Below are 23644 nucleotides of genomic sequence, written 5' to 3'. Positions count from 1 at the left end.
ATGGAGAAAGGTCATGAAAGAGTAGGAGCACCAATAACACTAATGGAAAGGCAACTTTCTTCTAGTTTCTCCAGGAGCAATAGGGATGGAGTCTGGAAATAACAATAAATCAGTGGGAACGCAGCTGTCTCACAGTCTTCCTGCCAGAAACAGGCTGATCACATTGGAGTGTTGGTCAATGCTCAGCCACATACGAGCCATGACCCAGCAGCATGCCCAGCAGCATGCCCAGACAGCCAATGGAATCCCAACTTGTATCAGAAATAGTATTGCAAGAAGCAGCAGGGAGGTGATTGTCTCCTTGTACTCAGCACTAGTGAGACCTCACCTCAAGAACTGTGTTCGCTGTTGGGCCACTAAACTTCTCACTAAAAGAAAGACATTGAGACCCTGAAGCATGTACAGAAAAGGGCAATGAAGCTGTGAGGGGTCGGAAGCACAAGTCTTATGGGAAGTGACTGAGGGAACTGAGATCATTTAATCTGGAAGAGGCTCAGGGGAGACCTTATCAATCTACAGCTCCAAGAAAGGAAGTTGTGGTGAGATGGGGGCAGCCTCTTCTCCCACATGAGTAATGACAGGACTGGAGAAATAGCCTCAAGTTGCACGAGGGGAGGTTCAGGTTGGATATTTGAAAAAGTTTCTTCTCTGAAGGAATGTTCTGGTGCTGGAATGGGCTGCCCAGGGAGGTGGTGGAGTCACTATCCCTGGAGATGTTAAAAAAAAGTTTAGATATAGTAAGAAACATAGTTTAGTGGGGAGATATTGGTGGTAGATGGATAATCTTGGAGGTCTGTTCCAACCTTAGTGATTCTATGAACTGATGGTTTTACTTATTTCCCCCCATAGTTTGTACTGCTAAAATGGCATTAAAACAGAGGTGAGTACAAGTGCTACAAGTACTGTATTGTACGTGCAAGAAACATAAATTGCCATAGTGGTGTCATTCATTGCATAAGTAAGAAAGACAAGATGATAGACCAAGGAAGACAGTAGCATGTTCTCTCCAGTAAAATGGAACACAGAAACATGTACAATTGTCAGAAATCAAATCAAAAGGGGAAAAAAATAAATAAATAAATAATCAAAATGCAGCCATCCACATGGAAGTGCTACTTCTGGTGTAGCAAAAGAGAAGAAAATACACAAGTCTTATTAGAGATACCTACATTGTGCAAACACCACGCTGAAGCACATCGGAATGACAACTTAAACAGGCTGCCCTCAGCAAAATACTTCAGAAAATAAAACTATTCATCTGTGACAGGACAAGGTTCATCTGTTGGCAAAGATTAAACTGTAAAGGATTTGTTACTTAAAATGTCACCTTTTAGATAATATGCACGCAAGAAAAAATACCTAGCTATTATTAAGTATCACTTCCTAATTAATTCTGTAAGAACAGTTAGCAAAAATTATACATTTATGTGGCAACAGACAAATTAGTTTTCACTGCTTGGTTATAAAAATGGTACAATTTTGAAAGCTGGATTGAGTTTTACATTTTTCTTTTTAAAGGCACTTACTTTAATTGAGGGAATTAATTGGACAAGTATGTACCATGAATGCAGGAATAAAAATATATGGAAAAGCACATAATTAATGAGGCAGTACCTTTTCCTATTACTTGAATGTGTATGGTGCTTGCTATTGCGTGCATCCATCAGTTCCTAATATAGCACTATAAATAAGAAAACTTTAAAAAAACAACCATACACAACTTCACATACAATTGAAAAAAAAATCTTCCACCTCTCTTGTAAACTGGTACTGAAATGGGAAGACAGTTATTTCCAGCAGCCAATTTTTTTCTTCAACAGTCTCCATCTTCCTTCCTGCATGCTTCTAAAAATTAAAATATCACCTTGCAAAAAAATTAATAAAGTGAACCAAGGCTCCTACGAAATTACATTCTCATCTTGCTTAAACATATCATAGAATCATAGGTTGGAAGGGGTCCCAAACATCATGAAGTTCCAATCCCCCCGCCACAGGAAGTGTCACCAACCTCCAGATCTAGTACTAGACCAGGCTGCCCAAGGCCCCATCCAGGCTCGTCTTGTCCAGGGATGGAACATCCACAACATCTCTGGCCAGTCTGTTCCAGCACCTCACCACTCTCCGGGTAAAAAACTTCCCCCTGATATCCAATCTAAACCTTCCCTCCTTGAGCTTAAAATCATTTCCCCTTGACCTATCACTGACAACTCTTGTAAAAAGTTGATTCTCCTCTTTTTTATAATCCCCTTTTAAATACTGGAAGGCTGCAGTGAGATCTCCTCACAGTCTTCTCTTCTCCAGGCAGAACAATTCCAGCTCTCTCAGCCTGTCTTTGTAGTGGAGGTGTTCTAGCTCTGATCATCTTCATACGACAGAGAAATAAAGAATAAAAAAATAAACAAAACAAAACAAGTAAATCTGCAGGTACAGAGCAGCAGAACAGGAGAGGGCCATTCTGAAACAAGAAAACCACTGTTTCCATGTCTTGCAGACTAGTACCACTGGGAGGCAGAACGTTTCACTCTCAATGCAACTTCTCGTCTAAAAATATCAGTTGTGTATATTAAGCAAGTATCAACTTAAATATAAGCATACATGTGAACCACTAAAAGACCCTATTTTTATTCGAATAGCTCATATGTGACGTGATACTCATCAACTCTGTAAGTACAAGCAAAGGATAATAAACTGTACAGAATGCAAACAACATTCAAGATGTGCGGCTGGGGAAAAAGGGCAAGGAAGGAGAACCACTGAAAATGAACAACAGAATTTTAGTGCGGAGTAGGTTGCCAGGTCATCAAAGGCATGGATGCTCTTGACCAGAAAAACTCTGGAAAAAGATTATGTATTAGCTGCACAGATGTATTGTTGCTGCTAGACCACAGGGGAAGAGAGCATAAAATATTTTACCCTCAATGTAAAGCTTGACAAGTTCTCCTTTTACATACACACATACACACACACACACACACACAAAAGTGATTATAGATTCCTTTGGTTTAGCAGTGTGTTGAATCTGTGACAAAAATAATATTGAAAACATCAGATATCATAGCAGCACACAAAAATAAACACTACAGTTTAGAAGTAATATTAAAGACAACGCATGCAACACTACAGAGTGAAAAAACAAATACTGTTAGGACTCGGACAGAATTGCAACAGCAATTTTTTTGCTATTTAGTAGTCTACAGCAGGGGCAAAGTCAAGAACAATAGCTGAGGAGAGATTCAAAATACCAGATATTTGTAATTTTTTCATAGGACAGAGTCATTTCAAACTCCTGACACAAACTGAAGGTGGCATTTCTTAAGGAAAAATCTCTGAATGAGAGTGGCAGTGTGAAGCAAGCATCTATTCTATACATCTCCGCAGGCACTTTATTACACTGAATTGTTACAAATTCTGGTATTTAACACTACTAATATTTTCACCAATTCCCTTTCTTCATGTCATAAGTCCTTATGCATTATTCTCAACTGAAAAAAAAAAAAAATATATATATATATATATATATATATATTCTCTTGTTTATCACAGAATATTATTGACGGTGTTTCTACTCATGGTCATGTCTTAAAACTTACACTGATGGAACTGCATGAAACACATCGTTGAATTTTGAGGAACTTGCAACACTGACAAAATCACTGAGATTTTCAACATACCTGGTTAAATGCCATCTAAATGTAGGGGCACATGAAGTCTGTGTTTTAATTTCTGTTGGCAACCAGACACTGACGTTTCAAATATGTCATAACACAGAACTGCTGTGAAAGACAGCCCTTCTCTGAACCCTGCCATTACTCTCACAGAAAGAATATTCTCATCCAGGCTTCCCGACCAAAGCCATGAAGCAGGAATGCTTGGTGTACACCTCCCTGTCCATACCTAGAGAAAACGACTAGAGGGTCATGGTAACATGTTCACCTTATAAACAATGCCCTAACAGCAGAACAATCTCACAATGTAGCTGAGACAAGTTAAAATAAATTCTGTTCCACCTACTTTTGAGCTGGAATTTAATAATGCCTGCTGCCACCCACCAAAATGCCCTAACCATCAAACTAAGGTCACCTGGGATCCCTTTCAATCTCTCTCAAGGCTGCTTTTCTTCCTCTCCATTAGATCAAGCAATTCTGTGGTCACTAAGTGAAACTGATTTATTTTCCAGCAGCTCAAATCGATTAACTCATCCTGCTGGCACAAAATGGATCCTAGAGTAGGCATCCAGAACCTGCAGGCAGATGTGGCAGTGTAATGAATGAGCATATCCTGAGCCCAGTGATGGATGTGGCATGCCTACTTTCATACGGTCCAGTTTTAAAAACAGACACATTGGAGAGAAAAGCCACCTTTCAAATTGAAATCCAGTTTCCTCTTTAATATCAAGAAGTTCATCACCTGAACAGTGTCTTTCCCAACCTGAAGGAAAAGTCTGGTATATCCATCCAGTCAACAACAGACAAGGAAACAAATTAATCACAGTTTTAAATAAGAAATTACATGTCAGTTTCTAATTAGCTTCCTTAGAAACAGCAGCTGCTGAACAGAGTAGCTGTAATCTTCCTCTGCTGTTTGTTTGTGAATGCAATTGCAACATTTTGTGAGATCACACCTCACCTTTAGCTTTTTCCCTCTGTACATTTGTGAGATCACACCTCACCTTTAGCTTTTTCCCTCTGTACATTTGTGCCTCACCATCACTAGATAATAACAGAAAAAATTACTTAGTTCAGCTTTACATGTAAACCAAAGATACTGCTCTCTTTTGATTAAAGCTTTTTAATTGGATACACTGATCTGCCACGACACTGAAATTCCAGTTATGAGAAAGTCTATCTCCCATAAATGAGTCAGTAAGAAAACACAACTAGTTATTCTTGACAAATCACGCACGTTATTGCCGTTCAAATCACGTATTCCCAGAAGTACAAAGGTTTTTTCCCCAAAATGCTATACAATCTTGTGCAGAGCAGAGCACATTAATCTCTGGCTGTCACTGCTTGGTCACTCAGCAACTATGTTCCATGTTCTGAAAGTGATTGCACTGGAAAGCTCCTGTGTGGGCAGGAAAGCTGCTTGACTTGGAGAGCAGCTTATTTCTATGCTGTTTTTTTTACGTGTCTAATCTCCTTCTCTTGGCATTTGAAGAGACGGGGTCTCTCAGATCTCACTGAAAAGTATCAAAAGATATTTAAGGAAAATAACACTAGATCTGCACAAATCAACATGCAGATCTATTCTTAAACTAGTATCAACATAACAAACACAAATAGAAGAATTCTGTGAAGCCAGCCTCTGAATAGACACATTTCACACATTAGACAGTTGAATGAGAATATATATTTCATAACTGAAAATGCATAATTTTCCCCCTGTACCTGTATAAAAGCTATGCCTCCAAATGAGAGAAAGCTAGGATTTTATCTGTGGTGGAAGAAGTACATGGGTGGGTTTTGTCTGCTTATTTTTCTATGTTTACCGATATGGAATAGATTATAATCTGGGCATTGATGACTGAGATTGACAGAATATCATTTTGAGTTTATTAATAGAGTATTGTTGCTGGCCACCCTCTACAATAAGTACAGCTGCACTGGAGAAAACACTATTAGACATCTGCCACAAAGAAGCACAAAGATTACTCTTCATCCTTATTTTTGTAATGGCTAGTCCAGCAATAATCTTGCTTTTCACATTTCGCAATCACTTCATCTACACTGCTCATGAACTGATGCATGACTTTCATACATGGAGAAAACTGAAGTGTGTAACTTTGTTCAATTATTTCTTCTAGATGCTGCAGTGTCATTTTGAACAAAGCAATACTTTAATGTATTTTAGGCCTCAAGGCATTTTTTCCATTATAAGCAATCAAGCAGCACAAATAAAATGCAAGTGTTACTTACAGCAGGTTGGCCCTTTCTGATCCACAGCAAATAAATAAATAACTAAAGAAATGAGGAGTGCTGGTTTATTCCTCTCACATGAGTTACAACAGTAGATTCCCAGACAGGAGAAATGACAGTGGCTTTATGTTTGCCTAAACAAAACAAAACATTGAGGATTGGGAATTGAAATGCAGTTGACATTTAACTCTACTTAGGACAGCAATTCCTCTGACAGTCTAACAAGACAATTTTCTTGAAATGCTTCTTCTTCCTATACAGAAATGAACACTTGACGCATGTAATCTTGGAAAACAACTGGAACAGCAATATTTGCTTGTAACTGTTGGTGCTTTTGCATCTTTCCCCACTGTTTTAAAACTGAATTTTATGGCAAACCATGAAATACAACTGCATGTTCCTATCTACGCAGCACATAGTAAGCATAACCTCTGATTTCAGATACGCCATATGATGATGTACCTCCATCTGCCACTTCACATTTAACAACATAGCCAGTGAGCAACAAAGTGACAGAAATAAATAGAGCTGGCAGATGAGAATTAAGAAGTAATACTGGCTTTTGCGGAAATTAACATTCTAGCCACTTAATAGTTACGGCTTTTAGTACATAAAGACACCTACTAGCACGCCACAATACAGACATGTATGCACAGGGCAAATTAAACACTTTGTAAACTTTTCGCAAGATAGTTCTTCTGTTCTGAAATACTTCAGAATAAAGACAACATATACAGCTTTTGTATGTATTTGTCATGATATGCACAACATATCATGCTTTTGGATGTACTTGTGATAACTCACTTTTCAACAACTTTTGTTATAACAAATATGTTTAAACTGCTGCCTTCACAATCTCAATCTTCTCTTTTCTAAGAGGAAAGGACAATGGGACTTTCTGAAACCTCAGTCTCATCCCCAGCAAGAAAGATCTCAAACACATACTAATAAACCCTTCTATATTTTAAAAATAAACTCATGGGTCATAGTTCTGTACTGCTCCTGACGAAGTCAATAAAGAGTACCAACTTTTTCTCTCTGCCAGATCTCAAAGTGATTACACATTGACTTAATTATGCTTTATATATTGCTGAAGGCTACCTCATTCCTCAGTGAACTCACAAAAAACAAACGAAAACCATCTCAACCAGGGTGCCGTAAACACTGCAGTGATGGAAACCCTGTTTTCCCAGTTGCCTTCCAAAGGACAACTGTGAGAATCCTTCTCTGTTTTTTGGCTCAAAGCTTGCTTCCTGAGGTATTTCTTGTGATAAGACTCTGAATGATTTGTTGAGGAGGCAACTAATGGGTGCTAACCGTGTGACAATGGATATCGCTTTGGGAACATTTGAAAGCCCCTTCCCCCAGAACTGCTTGCTCTATACAAGAGCGGATGAGAGTATTCAGGAGTGTTTACTGGCGGAAGATCTGGCCTGTGACAAAACAACTCCAGCTAGGTGTGGGAAAATTGGGGAACGATACCATCGTGTCCTGTGAGAAACAGGATGCAGATGGGTACCCCTGCTCCCTCTTATCTGCTGGCAAGGCCCGGAAGATGGGAACAAAGGAGTTTCTGCTGAGATCCCAGAGCCAGAAGCTGCCACTCAAAGGAGAGCTGACTCGAGCACTTTGGATTTGAGCTGTCACTCCAAAGACAGCTGACTCGACCACTTTGAAACCATTGAAAAGGGGCCATCATCACCATGGTCGTCGTCGTCGTCGTCGTCGTCGTCGTCCTTCTCACCGTCGTCGTTGTCAACAGGACAACTCTGCCTGACGACCCACCGCTACTGAAGATCAAAGACTGAACTACGAACCTCGCTGGATCCATGGTGGTGACTATGTCCCTCTTGCTGCCTATAATGACTGCTTGCTTCTTCTTTTCTATCTTTTCTATCGCCCTCCTTCCCTTCCCCCATTACCCTAATCATAATAGTGTCCGTTCTCCCCTTCCCCATTTCCCTAATTAAGATTTGTAATAAACTGGTCGGACCAACATTTGAACCGTTGCTTCTTAATCTCACGCCGGGTATATAGATAACAAAAGAACCTCCTCTCCCTCCTATAAACTGGAGCGAGACATTTATTTAATGGCGTAGTCGTTGCAGGATACCCACCGTGAGAGTGTTGTCCTTCCAGATATAGTCTGAAACTTTCTTTGTGTGCACCTCCTGGAGTTGCATGGAGCGATAGTTTTGAAAACTTAGACGTGAGTCCTTCTCCAGGAAGACCGCTCCACATTCTGAAACTTTACAGTTTATGTGTATACCTCTCGGGGACGTATGAATTAATTTTGATTAAGTGTGTGCCTCCTCGAGAAGACCTCTCTGAATTTTGCGATTTTAAGTGTCTTGTAACTTAAGTGTGAAATTTGCATCTTTTTGTGTGCTCCCCTCAGAGAAAGGGAAGAGTGCTTTGAGCATTAGCATTTGAAAAGTGTCTGTTTCCCTAAGGAGATAAGGAGTCACTTGAGCTTTTGAATACGTACACCTCCCTTAGTGTAGATCTTTCATTGTATTAATTAATGAGTAACAGTATTGCCAGTATGAAAAGTGAAGATGTGTTATTTGACCTTTTAGAAAAACATGGTGCTCGACCCTCTTTATCAGGTATGGATTGGGCACGACAGAACTGGTATAACTTGCAGAGTGTTTCGGACCGTATTAGTGTTCTGCAAAACAATGCTCGTACCCGAGCTGGAAAAGGAAAGTCGTTTATTTGTGCCGTACTCGGGGCTACTTTAAAAGCAGCCGTGGAGTTCCGAGATGAAAAGCATTCGGCAGAAACCCAAATTATACAAGCACTGCAGGAATCGGTTAGAGTTACACAAGAATTGGTGAAAACTCTGCAGAATCAAATAGTTAATGTCGAGGAACAATTAGAAAGAGAGAAACGTAATTCAGCTTTGTTGCAAATGGCTTTTAAGGAGCTGCTAACGTGTAAGCATGCCAGCGATACCGTCACCCATAGTTTGCCTCGAGAAAAAACTTTTCCTCAGGTGGAACTACCAGGAATGAAGGAAAGGCTAGATAAATTAGAAACTCCAATAGCCCCATTGCGTCCTTTGATAAAAACCGAATCCACATTCGATAACAGTGAGGATCTAGATCCTCAAATTAATGTTAAAGAAATTCCCTTCTCAGCCACTGAACTAGCAAAATTGAAAAAGGATTTCAGCCGCTCTCCAAAGGAATCAGAAACAGAATATGTATGGAGGGTTAGCCTCACTGGTGGCGACCAGATTCGGTTAACAGAAAAGGAAGCAGAAGGTTATTGGGGACCAGGAGTATTTTTAACTACTGGTAACAATCGTGCTCCCTGGTCATTAACACAAAGGGCTGCCTATTGGGCAGGTGGTCTCAACCCTTTAGAACGGGGAGACCCTCTTGCCATTACTGGAACAACTGATCAGTTAGTAGAGAGTGTTCAAAAGGCTGCTTGTCTCCAACTGATGTATGATAGAAAGCTGCAGCCACACCATGAATCACCTATGATGATGCCTGTTGATCCTGAGAGAATGACTGCTTTAATTAGGGGGCTTCCAGAGTCGTTAAAACCTATAGGTATACAACTGCAAGGAAAAATAGAGGCTATGTCTCAGGGAGAGAGAACCCAGCCAGTGTTAGAAGGAACTGTAACCCCCAACCATCTGCAGTCAGGAAACAAAGTGTGGACGTGGGGAGAGGTTGCCCAAGAGTTAATTAACTATGGAAGGAAATATGGGCCAGTGGTTTCTTCCTCCACTAAATTTGAGCCAAGTGAAGTAAGACTTGCAGCAGTCAGCCTTGCCCCCAGGCCTCCTAGCCCAAAGCTGAGTGGGACTGGAAGGGTCTCACTGTCAGTAAAAATAGGTAGGCGAAATATTGATCATAAACGTAATTGTCTCTGGACACTGGGCTGGCAAAAGGGTGTTCCACGAGATTTGATGAATGGATTACCCACTGTCAGGTTGGAGAAATTAGTTAACTGGTGGCCGGAACAAAAGCTCCAGAATCTCGAGGAAAGCAAGACTCCAGGTCCTAGGGTCTCTCCCAAGGAACCTGAACGGCACTCCAAGCCATTACAAAACTGACGTCTTCGCCCCTCCCAAGTGAGCGGGGTGGGGGCGGTGAAGGGTGGATGCATGAGAAAGCTCACAACAAAGGGAAACAAGATCGTCGATTTAAACCTTTTGCTAAAAGTCTCACCACTCTTGCCAGTTATCCCTGTGAGTCACGATCCAGTGGCTGATAAGCCAGGGAAACACTCTTACCTCCCTGGCCAGACTGTATCGACTGACGTAGCTAACCTGAGGCCAGTTTCCCTAACCTTAACAGGATCCCTTAACAAATATCCTTGGAAGGCCAAGGACACCCCGAAAAGGGAATATGAAATCAACGCTTGCTGGATTGTTCCCTCGTTTTTTAACCATATTAACAAGGCCCAAAAAGGGCAAGTCGGTGTCTTGTTTTTATTTCACAGAAGATCCCCGTGGGACCTTGACAGAACACAAAAAGGCTAATAGCTGATTTTAACTATTTGTATTTTGTGACAGAAATACTGAAGATTTGATCATGCTAGAACACTGAATGTACCTCTTGATTACATTTTTTGGTTGCAGTAGTGTTATGTTTTGTGTTGTTGTGGGTGTGGGTGGTGATTGGTATCAGTCCTTGGATCTGTTAAACTTCACAACTGGGTTCAGGGTTTTTACAGGTCATCCTGGCTTACTGGTACTCCCTGCACAGTGATGCCATTTCTTTTGACCCCTTCTTTCACCCCTTTTTTACCAAACTGATTATGATTTGCATGTAACTCCTCCACAGTGTTTCCAAATTCCTAACAAACTGGGAAATGAATCAAGGGACCCATCTAATATCTATTAGATGTGGTCACAAAAGAAATCTATCAGAAAGCCTTTTGCACTGATGCTTTTCAGTGTCACACCAGTCCAGGAGTTCCATCCAAAACATGGTTGTTGGAAAGTGCCTAAGTTTTAAAAAGAGATGTGTATGTTTCTGGGATTACCCCTCTTTGATGGTTTGTACTGTGGGGGTATCCTGCACACACTATCCTGTGAAAAGTTCTGTGGACTGTAACAATACTTGAACTTGCCAAACTAATATTTGTATCTCTTAGCATTTGAATTGCTTTGGAAATGCTCAAGTGTAAAGTTCTCGAGACACTAAATCATCTTAGAAAACATTACATGGCAAGTCCACATATTGTCAAATTAGACTAGATACACTTTTAGTGAATTAACTGAAGTGTAGTATTGTATGGCTATTCATAAACACCACAACCTCTACTGAAGAATTCCCATCTGGATCCTGGCTTACACTGGGAGTTCCTGGGTGGGGAAAGCAGCTGACACAAATACCTAAGTTTGTTTTACCTATTTATTTATTATTATTGGTTATTGTTAAATGTATGGTTGTCTCTTTTCACTTTCTACATTTTATTCAACATGTAACATTTGTGCCACCACTCCTGAGGTGTCACCGAGTGGTGTCTGTGGAGACAACAACGTGTTTCCAAATTCCAACAGTGATTGGGACTAGGCCACTGCCTTCTGAAGACTGTACCCCCATAACTTGGTAGTGATGCAGCAGTGCCACCCTGCGATCTCGCAGCACTATCTGCCATCATACCTCCTGCAAATGAAGTCCATTCTTATTAAATATCTGAGATCTACAGGTCCTCCTTACCACAAGTAACTATATTGCAAGGAGCATACAGAATCACATAGCCTCTAATGCTGAATGCTAACAGGAGGAATACATAAACAAATAAGAACATCTGAATAGCAATTAATGCAATGATAATGCAGTACTTCAGTGCAGTACTATTAAGACGAAACACACAGTCCAAAATGGGACTTATTTTGCCAGCACCATTAGCATGTTAACCTTTAGCATGCAAGTCATCACACCAGAGAAGACACACAGTAACAAAAAGTGGTAAAGAAAGGACTTGCAGCAGGCAAGAGATTCTATTCACCTTCCCTGTGCATTCCCTTCCACCTTACCTACTGCTCTTCCCCTTCAATACATGCATGCACACAAACACAACACTCAGATGCACTGTTTTCACTGACTCTGAAAGCCAAATGAAAGCTGTTTTGCTAAAAAAAAATTTCCCAAGGACAGCTGGCAGCAATCCTACAGACCAAAGCAGTTGTCTATATCCGGCCACCCCCCCAGACATGGCTCTTGCAGTCCTCCTGTTATTTTTCCCATCTCCTCTTTCTCCCTCCATCACTTGTCAGCTCACTCAATAACAGTGAAAATAACATGCATCACATCAATCTCACTAGGATGAAATTACTCCTCTTAACTATGAAAAGAGCTGAGTGGCAGACTAAGAGACTAACCAATAGCCTTTTTCTTAGAAAGGGACTAGTAAAGATTTTAATAACTTCGTCTTGATCAAGTGCCCCATTCCAAAGTGCTTTGTGTTGCCTATGATCCATTCCTCCTAAGCATCACAACCTCTCTGTAAAGAGATTCTCAAAACTTGGTACAGATTCATCAGCACAGTTGTCCAGGAAGCAAATACGTCAGGATCACTGCTCTTAGAAAGACAAATACCCATAATTAACTGCAATTAAGTGATGTCAACACCTTTTGTTCTTTTGCCTCATTTGCTAATGAAAAAGCATACAAATCACACAGCTGTACAAAAATCTGTCCAGTAAAAGGACAAATAAAAGCGTTAGTTTTCTTCTGGATATTTTGAACCATGTTTCAAGATGGGAAAATTTTTATTCACAACAAACAGCTGTTTCTTCTCCACTAATCAAAGCTACTGACACCAAGATTATAACAGAAGTTGTTAAATTTTATTACAAACCATGTGCTAGAGTTATCATGAAGGGCAATACTAGTGCTCACTACTCTAAACAGTGAGACTTCTAAATAAGATATACCACCTCAGTTTTGGCATTTGCATTCACCATGACTGCAGAACAAGTGTGTAAGGAGAGAGAAGTAAGAACAATCATTATGCATATTTTTATCTTGTTTTTGTTAGTAAGCAGTTTACGTAGAGTATGGCTGGTCTACATGCCAAGATAGGTATATTTAAAAATTCTAGCTAAAAAGATAAAATTAATTCAGTGTGAGCTCACCACTCCACAAGTGACAGAGGCTTCCAGCAATATCTGATAAACTACAGCTTGCATTATTCAGAACATTCTACAAATAGGTGCTAAATTAATGTTTGCCTGAGGAACAGCAGGACAGGGCACCAGGAGACAGTTACACAACTGTGCTTAATATCTGGCTTCTGAATACCTGAAATTACTTAACAAGGCTTGTGATAGATGCCAGACTTTAATGAGCGGCTTTGAAGAGCAATCTTTGTATGAATTTATAATTTTAGAAATAATGTTTTCTACAAGGACTGCTCTGAAATAATGCTATGTTGGCCCACTACATCAGAGGTGGATTCTGGTAGTATGGCAGGAGAGGTTGAACTATCCCATTCATATCCCATTACATGTTGTTGCCATGTGACAGATGGCAGCAGAGGGGCAGTCTGACAGAATGGCATCTGACATGGAAGCGTTGATGAAGCAAAGTTGTGTCACTGAATTCCTCCATGCAGAAACAATGGCACCCACAGACATTTGTCGACACTTGCTGAACATTTATGGAGACCAAACAGTGGATGTGAGCACAGTGAGGCTGTGGGTGGTACATTTAAGCAGCAATGGCAGTTGGTCACCTCTGCTGGTGCACATTCTGAAAAGCACGGCACACAGGCTCCTGTTCATTGCTGGCAAAAATGCATACCTAATTCTGGTGACTGTTATTAAAACATGTTCTGTTGCTGTGAATTTGCTCTATGAAATAGTGTTGTTGTTTGCTCTTCATAGCTGTTGTTTCTGTGGAAATAAGTAAGAAGCATTACTTTTGGAACAATCTGCACAGCACTCTATATTCACTGGAAAGGACAAGAATTTTCTCAAAATTCCCCACTTACATTAAATTAGAAAGCAACAAAAACAATGATTTGGAACCAAAATCATGCTGCACTGAGCATGTTGAGATACATAATTGATGATACCCCAAACATTTATTTTCCTATCACATTAGGATTTTAAGGATGATTCTTCATTTTTTAGTTTTAACTCACATGAGGAATTATCTGTAAACAGGGCGTTTGCTCAGTTCTTCCACATTATGCAACTAAGAAATGCTACCTCTCCAAGTGGTTTATGGTACATAGGTTATGTGACACTTAAACTTTCTAAAGCTGAGTAACCCATTTCCGGAAGATGAAAACAAACCTAAAACAGTTTCACCTAATAGGTCACCTAGAATCCTGCATGCTACGTGCTGTATGTCCTAACGCTACTGCTGCTGCACAGCCAGCACATCCCCTTCAAACACAGCCACATAGCCATGCACATGCTGCTAGCCTGAAAGCCAGGCAAGCAAAGCATGTGATGCTCAAGCAGAAAAAAAAAGCCAAAACAGAAAATAAAACACACTCACAAACTCAACATAAACAAAATGACCAAACTGCAGATACAAGTTTAAAATTAAAAAGCTTTCATTCCAACATCTCCAGTGCAGATTATTAGATTGTTTCCATTGTTATTTGGCACTAACTCACAGACATGATTGCAACATAAATGTTAGCACCGTAATTGCACGAGATTAACTATCACCCTACGTGCTGAACTACATTTCTTAGTTAAATCTTAGATACAAATCTTATAAACATGATGAAGATTAAAGCTCCCAATTCTTGTACATCAGTGAGGTTCTTAGTTGTTTTTGTTGTTGTTTGCTTGTTTAAAATGCAGCACACAGAGGCTACGCTTTGCACATGCATTTATTCCTTCACATTTATTTCTGGACTTTATGTGATGGCAGTACTGTTTTTAGCATAAAAACAACATAAAACTGAACTGCAAAAGCCAAACCTTACTGCATTAACATTCAAACTGTTTTTATATTAATAATATATCAAGGACAATTAACCAGAAAAAAATCAAAACCACCACGTTCAAAATTTTAAAACGCAATTACAACTGTAACAGAATAGAAGAGTCTATGAAAGTGGGTAACAAGCCTTCAGTTGCGACGGAATATGGATATCCTTAAAATGAAGGCCAAATCTTTTTTTCTCACCTTCAATTAAGAGAGTTGAAGAATTCTTTCTACTTTTCACCAAACATCCTAGAACTTCATGAGCACTGCTGGGCAGGAAGTTTCATTTGGTAATCGTTTGCTGCCCAGCAAATACAACAACAGGAACTCTGTGTTTGTTTTCTCCAGCTGGAAGGAATTTGGATCCTGCTCTCCAGGAACGCAGAACTATTTGCCAGATAGAATCAAAGGAAATTCTGAACTCAACTCTTCAACAAATAGACTTCAGAGGTTCGGGGATTAAGAAGAATCCCTGAGACCCGGGAAGGCAGTTATGGTTTGCAGATGGAGCAAAAAGGTTTCGCTACAACTGAAGATGAAATCCTATTCAAATTGGGTGAGAATTCAATGGTTTTGGAAGAAGTCTCAATGTCTATGCCAAGCTCTGCCAACAGAGACAGAGCTAGCCCAGACTGGAACTGCATTTCAGCTGATTCCTTCATTAGTGAGATCCGGTACTAAGCAGAAAAGGCTTAGAAAGAGCACCTGGCTTGCAGTCACCTACCAAGACATCAGCTACAGTTTTCCTTTTCTTATTAGATAAACTATGCTATAAGGCACCTTACCAGGAGGACGTCTGGGTTCTCTACATTACTCAGAAGATGCTGGTATTTCTATAAAACCTAACTTCATAAAAAATTTATTATTAGCTACAGGGCAGTCTAGCTGCTGAATTAATAACAGAACTGAAGCAACAAAGAGGCATCTCGTGGGTACATATGTCTACTACATGACATAATGAAACAGAACCACTTGCACAAGGTGGGAACATATTACAGATATTCATTAATTACAAGGTTTTGTACAGCTTTATTGGACAAGCAGCAAAAATGTATACATATATCTCCGCAAGGTGCATTAATTATATTTTGTTCATCAACTGTTTGCAAACCTTTATGGGATTATCCTTCTTTGCCTAACACAGTTACCTGCTCACAAACACAGAGGAGGCAGTGAAGTGGTCAAACAGATCCACTATATTAAAAATATATGGGATCCCACCGTTAGCCTGCCTGGTTTTCATGCTCAAGCCAAATGCATTATGTAAATAGCACTCAGCTTTTCCCTGAAAAAGCATCTAATTCTCCTGATATTGCATTTCATGACTCATTTCTGAGCATGATTTTTCTTGAGAAATAGTTCCAGAACTTCTCCACAGAATATGACAGAGAGGAGAACAGAGTCTGAATGCTGCATTTCAAAAGCTGTATGATATTTAGTTTTATGAAGTGTCTAAGTTCCAGTTGTTGTGCAAACAGTTAAACAAGTGACTGAATTTGGTTAGTTTCTCTGAATGGAAATGTATTCTCTCTGCCCTTTTGAATGAGCAGAGGAAGGCTAGAGAAAAACCACAAGGATTTAAAGAATAAGATTTAAATATAGTTTCAAACTGAGTAAACTTTGAAAAACAAGACTTCATTCAGAAGTAATGAAGTTTTTACAGCAACTTCTGATCTTAATAGGAAGGAGATAATGTGTAAGAGGGGAAAATAGGAAGCCTGTGATCTCAAAAAAACTAAATGTCATTTTAAAAAAATCTACAGTAGTAATCAAGCATTACAGATCACGTAAACTGAAGGAAGGAATAAATTCTGCTTACAGAGCTTCTCACTTTCCAATAAAAAGTGAAGAGGATTGTTGCAAACACTTGAACATTTTGACAGTCCAACAAAACAGTGCTAGTGTCCTAGCACTCAAAGTCTCCTTTCCATAGGCAACAGAAAACACGCTTTTCCTATGTCATCACCTGGCATCAATAACATCCACCATTCATGGCATATATTTTGCTAATAAAAAAAATAATATATCAGAATAGAGTGCCTACAATTCAAACATTTTTCCTTTGCTACATTTCTGGAAGAAAAAGGCTCAGTTCTGAAGAGACAAACTATTTACCTCAATAAGGTCAGTACAAAAATAACACTTATGTCAGTGAAGCAGGAACTGGGGAGAAGCAGAAAAACTGTAAGATGATGAAAATCCACTTGAGAATAGGTGGTAGAAACATCAGCCACCTATTACAGAACATCTCTTCCTACTGAGAAAAAATCTTCAGTCTTGTAACAACAGAATCCCAAAGTCAAGAAACCTGTATTTTACCCTATCTCATGACCACCAATGCACTGCTCCTGGCCGGACGTGCATTGCATTTACAGCTGCCATTGAAAATCACTGTCAAGACGCTTCTTTAACACGTGTCTATTGGACAGAAACACTTCACAAGGAGCATGAACCAATATGACCTGATCTTTCTGTGACTGTGTTTATATAATATCTTTCTTTTGTGGGAACATATATCTTCTGGGGTAGAAGACACCAGTCCACAAGTAAGAATCATTAATAGACAAGGAACTCAGCAGCTGGCACTAAGCTACAATGCTTGCTATCCAGGTTAGTAGTTAAGGACTTCCCATGCTGCAATAAGGGAGAACGTGTAGTTAAACACCACACAACAGCCAACAACACCCAAAAGTTTTGCTTCAAGCATTACAGATGCTAAACCTCACACACATCAGAGCAAGAACTGTATATTTAAGGGGAAAAGATGCTCTGAACACACACTCTCATTTCTAAGGATAAAGTACTAAGCAATTACAGGCTGCCGTTAGTGTCAATGACTAGCAACAAATGTAGCAATCCACAGAAGAACTTCATTACAGAGCAATACTAACAGATTCACTATCATCTTTTAGGGAATCTGTAACAGAAATATTGAATATCTACTATTCTTTTTTTTTTTTTCCTTCTTCTTCTGTTGGCCTCCTCTTTCCATTTTTAAACAAATGGAAAGTGGATTAGAGCAGTTAGGTTGAGCCCTCCCAATTGAATATTTTAGGAAAGCAATTTAATTATTAACTAATAAAGAGTAAAGCCAACATTTCCTTCAAAGAGCATTGGATGCAGAACTAAATGTAATAGCGTTCTAAAGTAGTTGTTAAGTTTCTGTTTGTTTCAGAAAGCTGAAGAATAGGGATTGCCACGGAAATTGAGTTCTAAAATAAGGTTTGCCATTTTTACTCTGTCCTTTCAAGAGTCAGAGGTGTGCTACATGGGAAACTGCTTCTTATTTAAAATTACAGCTTTAGGGCTTACATTAGTTACCCTCTTAAAATTTCCTAGAAGATACCAAAATCACTGATATCTAGAATCAACAGTAAGAGATTAGATAGGAAAAGCCAAACCTTAGTCTTCAGATCAGTGCAGAGTTCTCTGCCGTCTTGCCAAGCACCAGCCAGCCATTCATCAAAAATAAAAAAAAATAAAGATAACACTCAGGTCTATTAATATATTAGCATCACATTACAGGACAAAACAGTTAAATTAGAACAGAGGTGTAATGTGACTGACACAGTGTCAGCTTTAAAAGTGTTTTAGTCTTACTTTCCAAAACTCTAAAAGAAGTGCTTCTCCTTGGACCTTGGCAGTAATGACACCAAGTCTCATTGCTGTGTACAGTCATTTTCTGTATCCAACACATCAGCAGCAGGGAAAAAAATATATTTTTCATCATTTCTTGAGAAAGAGTTTAATGCCACAACTAGGTTCAGGTGTTTGGCTTTTCACACTTCACAAGTTCAACACTATTCAGTAAAGTTATGAAATGCATGAAATGAATCAGTAGAGTTTCAACACAGACATTTGAAATTCAGCTGGTTTCTTAATGGTCCTACACTAGAAGCTACTATGCTACAACAGTCACTAGGATATATACATGTATATATATATATATATATACATGTATATACAGGATATACAACCTTTCTGTTGCTGTTCCGTCAGCAGAAGACTGTTGCAACTCCCACTCACCAACCACATATTACTCCCAATATCATGATTTTATTCTGAGTAGCCTTACATATTATGAGTGAAGGCAGGAAAAAAAAAAAACGCAACAAAATTTTAAATGAGTTCACAGTAAGTATTTCACAGAAGGAGAAATGCTAATATGCCAACTTTGAAAACTGATACAGCTCACTTTGAAAACTGCAAGGAGATCTCCAATTAATTAGGCAGATGCTGTTCAGGATATAACTGAATACAATTTTCCTGTGCTACCTCCTGGTGTTCATGGCAGCAACGTACACATGGTATTACCATACTGTAAATTGGCAGATGGGTCAGAGTCTGAAAGAGCATGACAAACAGACTTCAGAACCTCAGGTTGCTGGAAGGTAAACAGTTTATCAGGGTAGTATGAGGGAACAGGGTAGTGTACAATGACCCTCGATAGGACTGGATGTCCAGTTAAACCCTGGGAAAACAGCCCTGAAAAACTGCAACTTCCTTGGAAAAAAAAAAAAAAAAAAAAAAAAAAAAGAAAAAAAAAAGAAATGAACTTCAGCAACATTTTACTTCTGTTTGCTATTTCTATGTAATTTCTATTAGGTTCATTTGAACACTGACTCACCCACTGCTTCTCTACATGACAATGACCAGATTCCCTAAAGACAGCTCTCTCCTGCTGCCTAAAATTTTACTCTTGTAGTCTCAGAAGACTGTTCTCCTCAAATCATGCTCCAAACATCTGCACCAATTAACTGCTTCCAACTCTTCTTTCATATTAGCATTATCTCAGAAAAAGGGACTTCTTGGAGGTCAGAGATGTTCAGGTTTCCTAATGCCCTCTGCCTTCCCATGTTTGATTTCTTTCAAGTCTGAAGTGCCAACTGTTTACCAACTCAGATTCTCATGAGGCATTATCAGTGCAGACTTTCACCAACATCATTTGCTTTCCCTTTTATTTTGCTATTTTGCCTTCAGTGGCTGGATCTGTTACTGGAACGTGACCTGGAAGATACACTAATTAGAACAAACAAGGCAAGAGTTCTGCTAACATAACTGCACTGACCCCAGAGGCTCTATGACAGGTATGGATTTATACTGCATAGACAGAAAACCAGGCATGGTATGCCACTCAGGTTTTCACTGGCCCTGCATCCTCTTCCTTGCTCTAGTCAGCTCTCCTTCCATCAGGCCTCCTTAGGGCTGTCCCTGCTCCTGTTTCTATTTAATAGAATCACTGCTCTTCCTCTTTGTTTTCAGTGTCTTGGTATGGTGCCATGTTTCTTACTGTGAGCACGCAACTTCCTTGCACTGATCTGTTGATCCTGCAGATCCCCCCAAGAGACACAATGCTCACTCTTATACCAACTTTTTTACAGAAATGTTTTCTATTATTGAGAGACAAACAGTCAGAATACGCCCCTCCAGGTTTTTCTTACTGCCTTATCCCTCCTTGCATCATGCTGGATTATACAACAACCACTCTCACCGATTTCTGGCCCTGAAGACCCATAAACATAGGTCTGAAGGATGCTATATTAATTAAACAAATGCTTCTGTGAGCAGCAGAACTAATGAAGCTTCCTTCCCTATGGCTAGACATCCAGAGGCTGAGCTGCAGCCCCAGCCTTGCCTGCCTCCCCCCCTTCCCCCCCCCCCCATTGCTGCAGAAGAAGGATGATACTAATACTTAATCACACACATGCTTATTTCCTGGTCCTAGTCAACAGTACTTACATTCTGGCTACAAGGAACCTAGGTTTCCTGCATACTGGTTATGGTGCCCATATATCTTCAAAACAACCCAAGGGCAGCTCTGAGAAGTATGCAGTCTTCCAAAGAGAACCAGATCAGGATTTACTGCTAAAATGTGACAGATGTTCTCTGCGTAAGACTGCAAGCTTGAGTACCTGTCTTCTCTTGAAGCAAAGCACCAGTCAGATCCACAGCAATGGGAGATCCACCCCACTCCCAGAAAGCCAGGCACAGGCTGTACTGCCAGTGTTCAGTGAAATACTGCCACATCTCTAGCTTTGTTCAAACTGTTCTCATATATTTTGCCTGCACCAAGAAGTACATTCCAAAATTAAGTCAACAGAGCAATGCAACTTCCATGGCCTGTCTTCCCACTTGCCACATAACTTCTTTTCCCTTACACTCACTACAGCTCCCCAGCTTTAGCTTAAAAGCATAACAAACTTGATTTCTTAGAAGATCTTACTTTCCCCCTCCCTCATCTTCATCAAAATATCTAGTAAGTACATATTTGCTAAGGAAAAATATAATTTAAAAAAAATAAGCAGAATAAATGTGTGTGAAGTCTGAAGGAGCCTCACAGAATTTCATACTGCTTTCCCACGTAACATTAAAGAGATGTTCCTAGAAAAAAAAAAAAAAAAAAAAAGACCATTGAAATACTACTAGAATTAAAACTTGCTTTAAAATGTATTTGAGATTTGGCTGGAATCTAGATAGAAGGGAGCCCTGGTACCTGTTCCACACTGATGATCATAGCTGTTCAATTTCTGGATCACTGTGGACATCCACTTAATTCAAGCGGGACACTTTCTCACCTGATGGCTGACACCATAAGATACTTAAATCATACCGAACCTTATTAATATTGATTTCAACAGGCCTACAGCCAAGATAGAGGTCTGAGGGAATCCAGCTGAACTAGGAGCACAGCACAGGGGACCTGACTCAATGAATATCCTGAGTTGGAAGGGACTCATAAGGACCACCGAGTCCAAGTCCTGAAAGACATTATAGCTGGGACCCCAGCAGCCATGGAGGATGCAACTCACTCCATGCAAACCTCTGGAGAGCACCAGATGCAGATGGAGGACATCCAACAGAGCTTCATAATTGGAACTACATTCCTCCTGCTGTCCTGTAATCCAGTGAAGCTGGTGAATTAAATCAGATTTAATAACCTGAGTGAGATGGTACCTCTGGAGACGAGAGGCACAGAGGATGTGCTGCTGATCGGAAATCACAGAACAGCTGTTTCCAATCAACCCTTCAGAATAAACACCACAATCCACAGCTGTAAGCTCTACCAGCATGCAAGGGACACAGCAAGCTCTATCTAATATCAGAAAGAGCAGTTTTGGTACACAGGCACAGTCCGAGTAAATGCTAGTAAGTGTTGAGAGAAATTGGCCATGGTCCTGGTCATTAAAGATGACTGCTGGAAAGCTCCGTGCTGCTCAACTGTCATTAGCAGTATTCCTTCCAAATGTTATGACCGTACCTTACCCAAAAGGAGAGTAGTTCCCTCACAAGTAAACAGCAATTGGCATGTTTTGTAAACAAAAGGTCTGTTTCTTTACTGAAGGGAACAGCACTGAAAAAGCAACCCACGCTCTCGTGTACATTCAGTCATCTTTAAAACGCATCAACACACAACACCCATCTCTCGACGGCTCCAGCAGCGCTGGGTCCCGGCGGCGTGCCGCTGCCAGGCACAGCACGCGGCTCCGCGCAAACTTGCGAGCCGCAGGTCCGCCCGGCCCGGTCCCTCCAACCCGAGGCTCCAGGCTCGACGCCGCCGCCCTCCGCCCCGCCCGGCCCGGCCCCGCGTCAGGGAGGGGCTCGGAGCCGCCCGAGGGCGCGGTGGCGGCCGCCTCTAGGGACGGGTTCGGCTCTCCCTATCCATCCGTCCATCCGTCCGTCCCTCCCGCAGGCACTCACCGCGCCGCCGTCGGCCTCCTCCGCCCGCGGCTCCGTCCGCCGCCCGGCAGTGGGCGAACCGTGCAGCAGCTGCTCCAGGCAGGCAGTGCTGGGTAGCGAGGAGCTCTTCTGGTGGGACAGGTGCGCCCCGGGCCGCCGTCCCTCCTTCCCTCCGCGGCGTCCCTCCTCGCCGCCGGCACTGGGTCCCGCGAGGGACGGCGGGGCGGCGGCGGGGCCCTCGCGGCGGGCGGGCGGCGGTCCCTTGCCCTGGGGCAGCAGGTGCTCGCGCAGCCGGCGCAGGGCGAAGCCGGACTCGCCGCCCGACTCCAGCGGCTCGGCGGCCGAGCAGCACAGGTTGGGCTGGGAGGACGAGAAGACGCGGTCCAGCACCTGCCGCCGCCTCCTGAAGCCGGCCCAGCGGGCGGGGGGCAGCGGGTCCGCCTTGCCGCCGGCCGGCGGGGCGGGGGGCTCCGCAGTGCGGCGATCGGCTGCCGCCCGCCCGCCGCCGCCGCTCCGGCCCTTGCCGCCCAGCTGCAGGTTCTTCCACAGCCGGGCCTGGAAGGACACGACCGGTTCGGGCTCGCTCGGCTTCTCCCCCGCCGTCGCCGCCGCCGCTCGGGGCTCCTTGCCCGGCTCCATCCTCCTCCGGCTGCTGCTGCGGCGGCTGCGGGAGCAACAGCAGCACAGCCCGCCCGAGCCCGGCGCCTTCACTCCCGTGCGGGGCGGGCCGGAGTCGGAGCGGCGCCCGACGCCGCCGGGGGACGAGCGCGGGGCCGCGCCGCCCCCCGCAGCGCAGCGGGGTTGGCAGCGCCCGGAAAGTTTGAGGCCGCGAGCGGCTCCCGCGCCGGAATGCGGGAAAGTTAACGGAGGGGAGCGGGCGGCTCGCCCCTATATATGCTGGGTGGCGCGGGGACGCGGCGGGAGCGAGCTCAGCCGGCCCCCTCCCCAGCGATGCTCGGGGCCGCGGACAAGCAACCGCCAGCCCGGCGCTGTGATGCGGCATTTTCCTCCCAGCCAGTTCCGGGCAGCGGGGGAAACCGAGGCCGCGGCGGCGTTAGTGAGAGCGCTGTGGAGGGGATGCCCGGCCAGGGAGCGCGGGAGAGGCGGCGCGGAGAAGGGCTGCGGGTGCCC

The 23644-nt window shown here is 42.1% G+C and overlaps 1 protein-coding gene across 2 annotated transcripts in view; it reads right to left on the bottom strand.

The window, feature by feature from the left end:
* MCTP1 (multiple C2 and transmembrane domain containing 1) overlaps nt 1–23275 on the bottom strand; it is a 269069-nt gene extending 245794 nt beyond the window's left edge. For both annotated transcript variants that reach the window (XM_048930524.1, XM_048930525.1), the window contains exon 1: nt 22535–23275. In XM_048930524.1, coding sequence (XP_048786481.1) covers nt 22535–23152 — 618 coding nt within the window. In that variant the 5' untranslated portion in view covers nt 23153–23275. The remainder of the gene's footprint in view (nt 1–22534) is intronic.
* Nucleotides 23276–23644: the final 369 nt, after the last annotated feature.

This window comes from Lagopus muta, chromosome Z (genome assembly GCF_023343835.1).
Source record: "Lagopus muta isolate bLagMut1 chromosome Z, bLagMut1 primary, whole genome shotgun sequence".
NCBI lineage: Eukaryota > Metazoa > Chordata > Aves > Galliformes > Phasianidae > Lagopus > Lagopus muta.
Note: the sequence above shows the minus strand (reverse complement) of the source record. Positions and strands in the feature narration are given on the sequence as shown.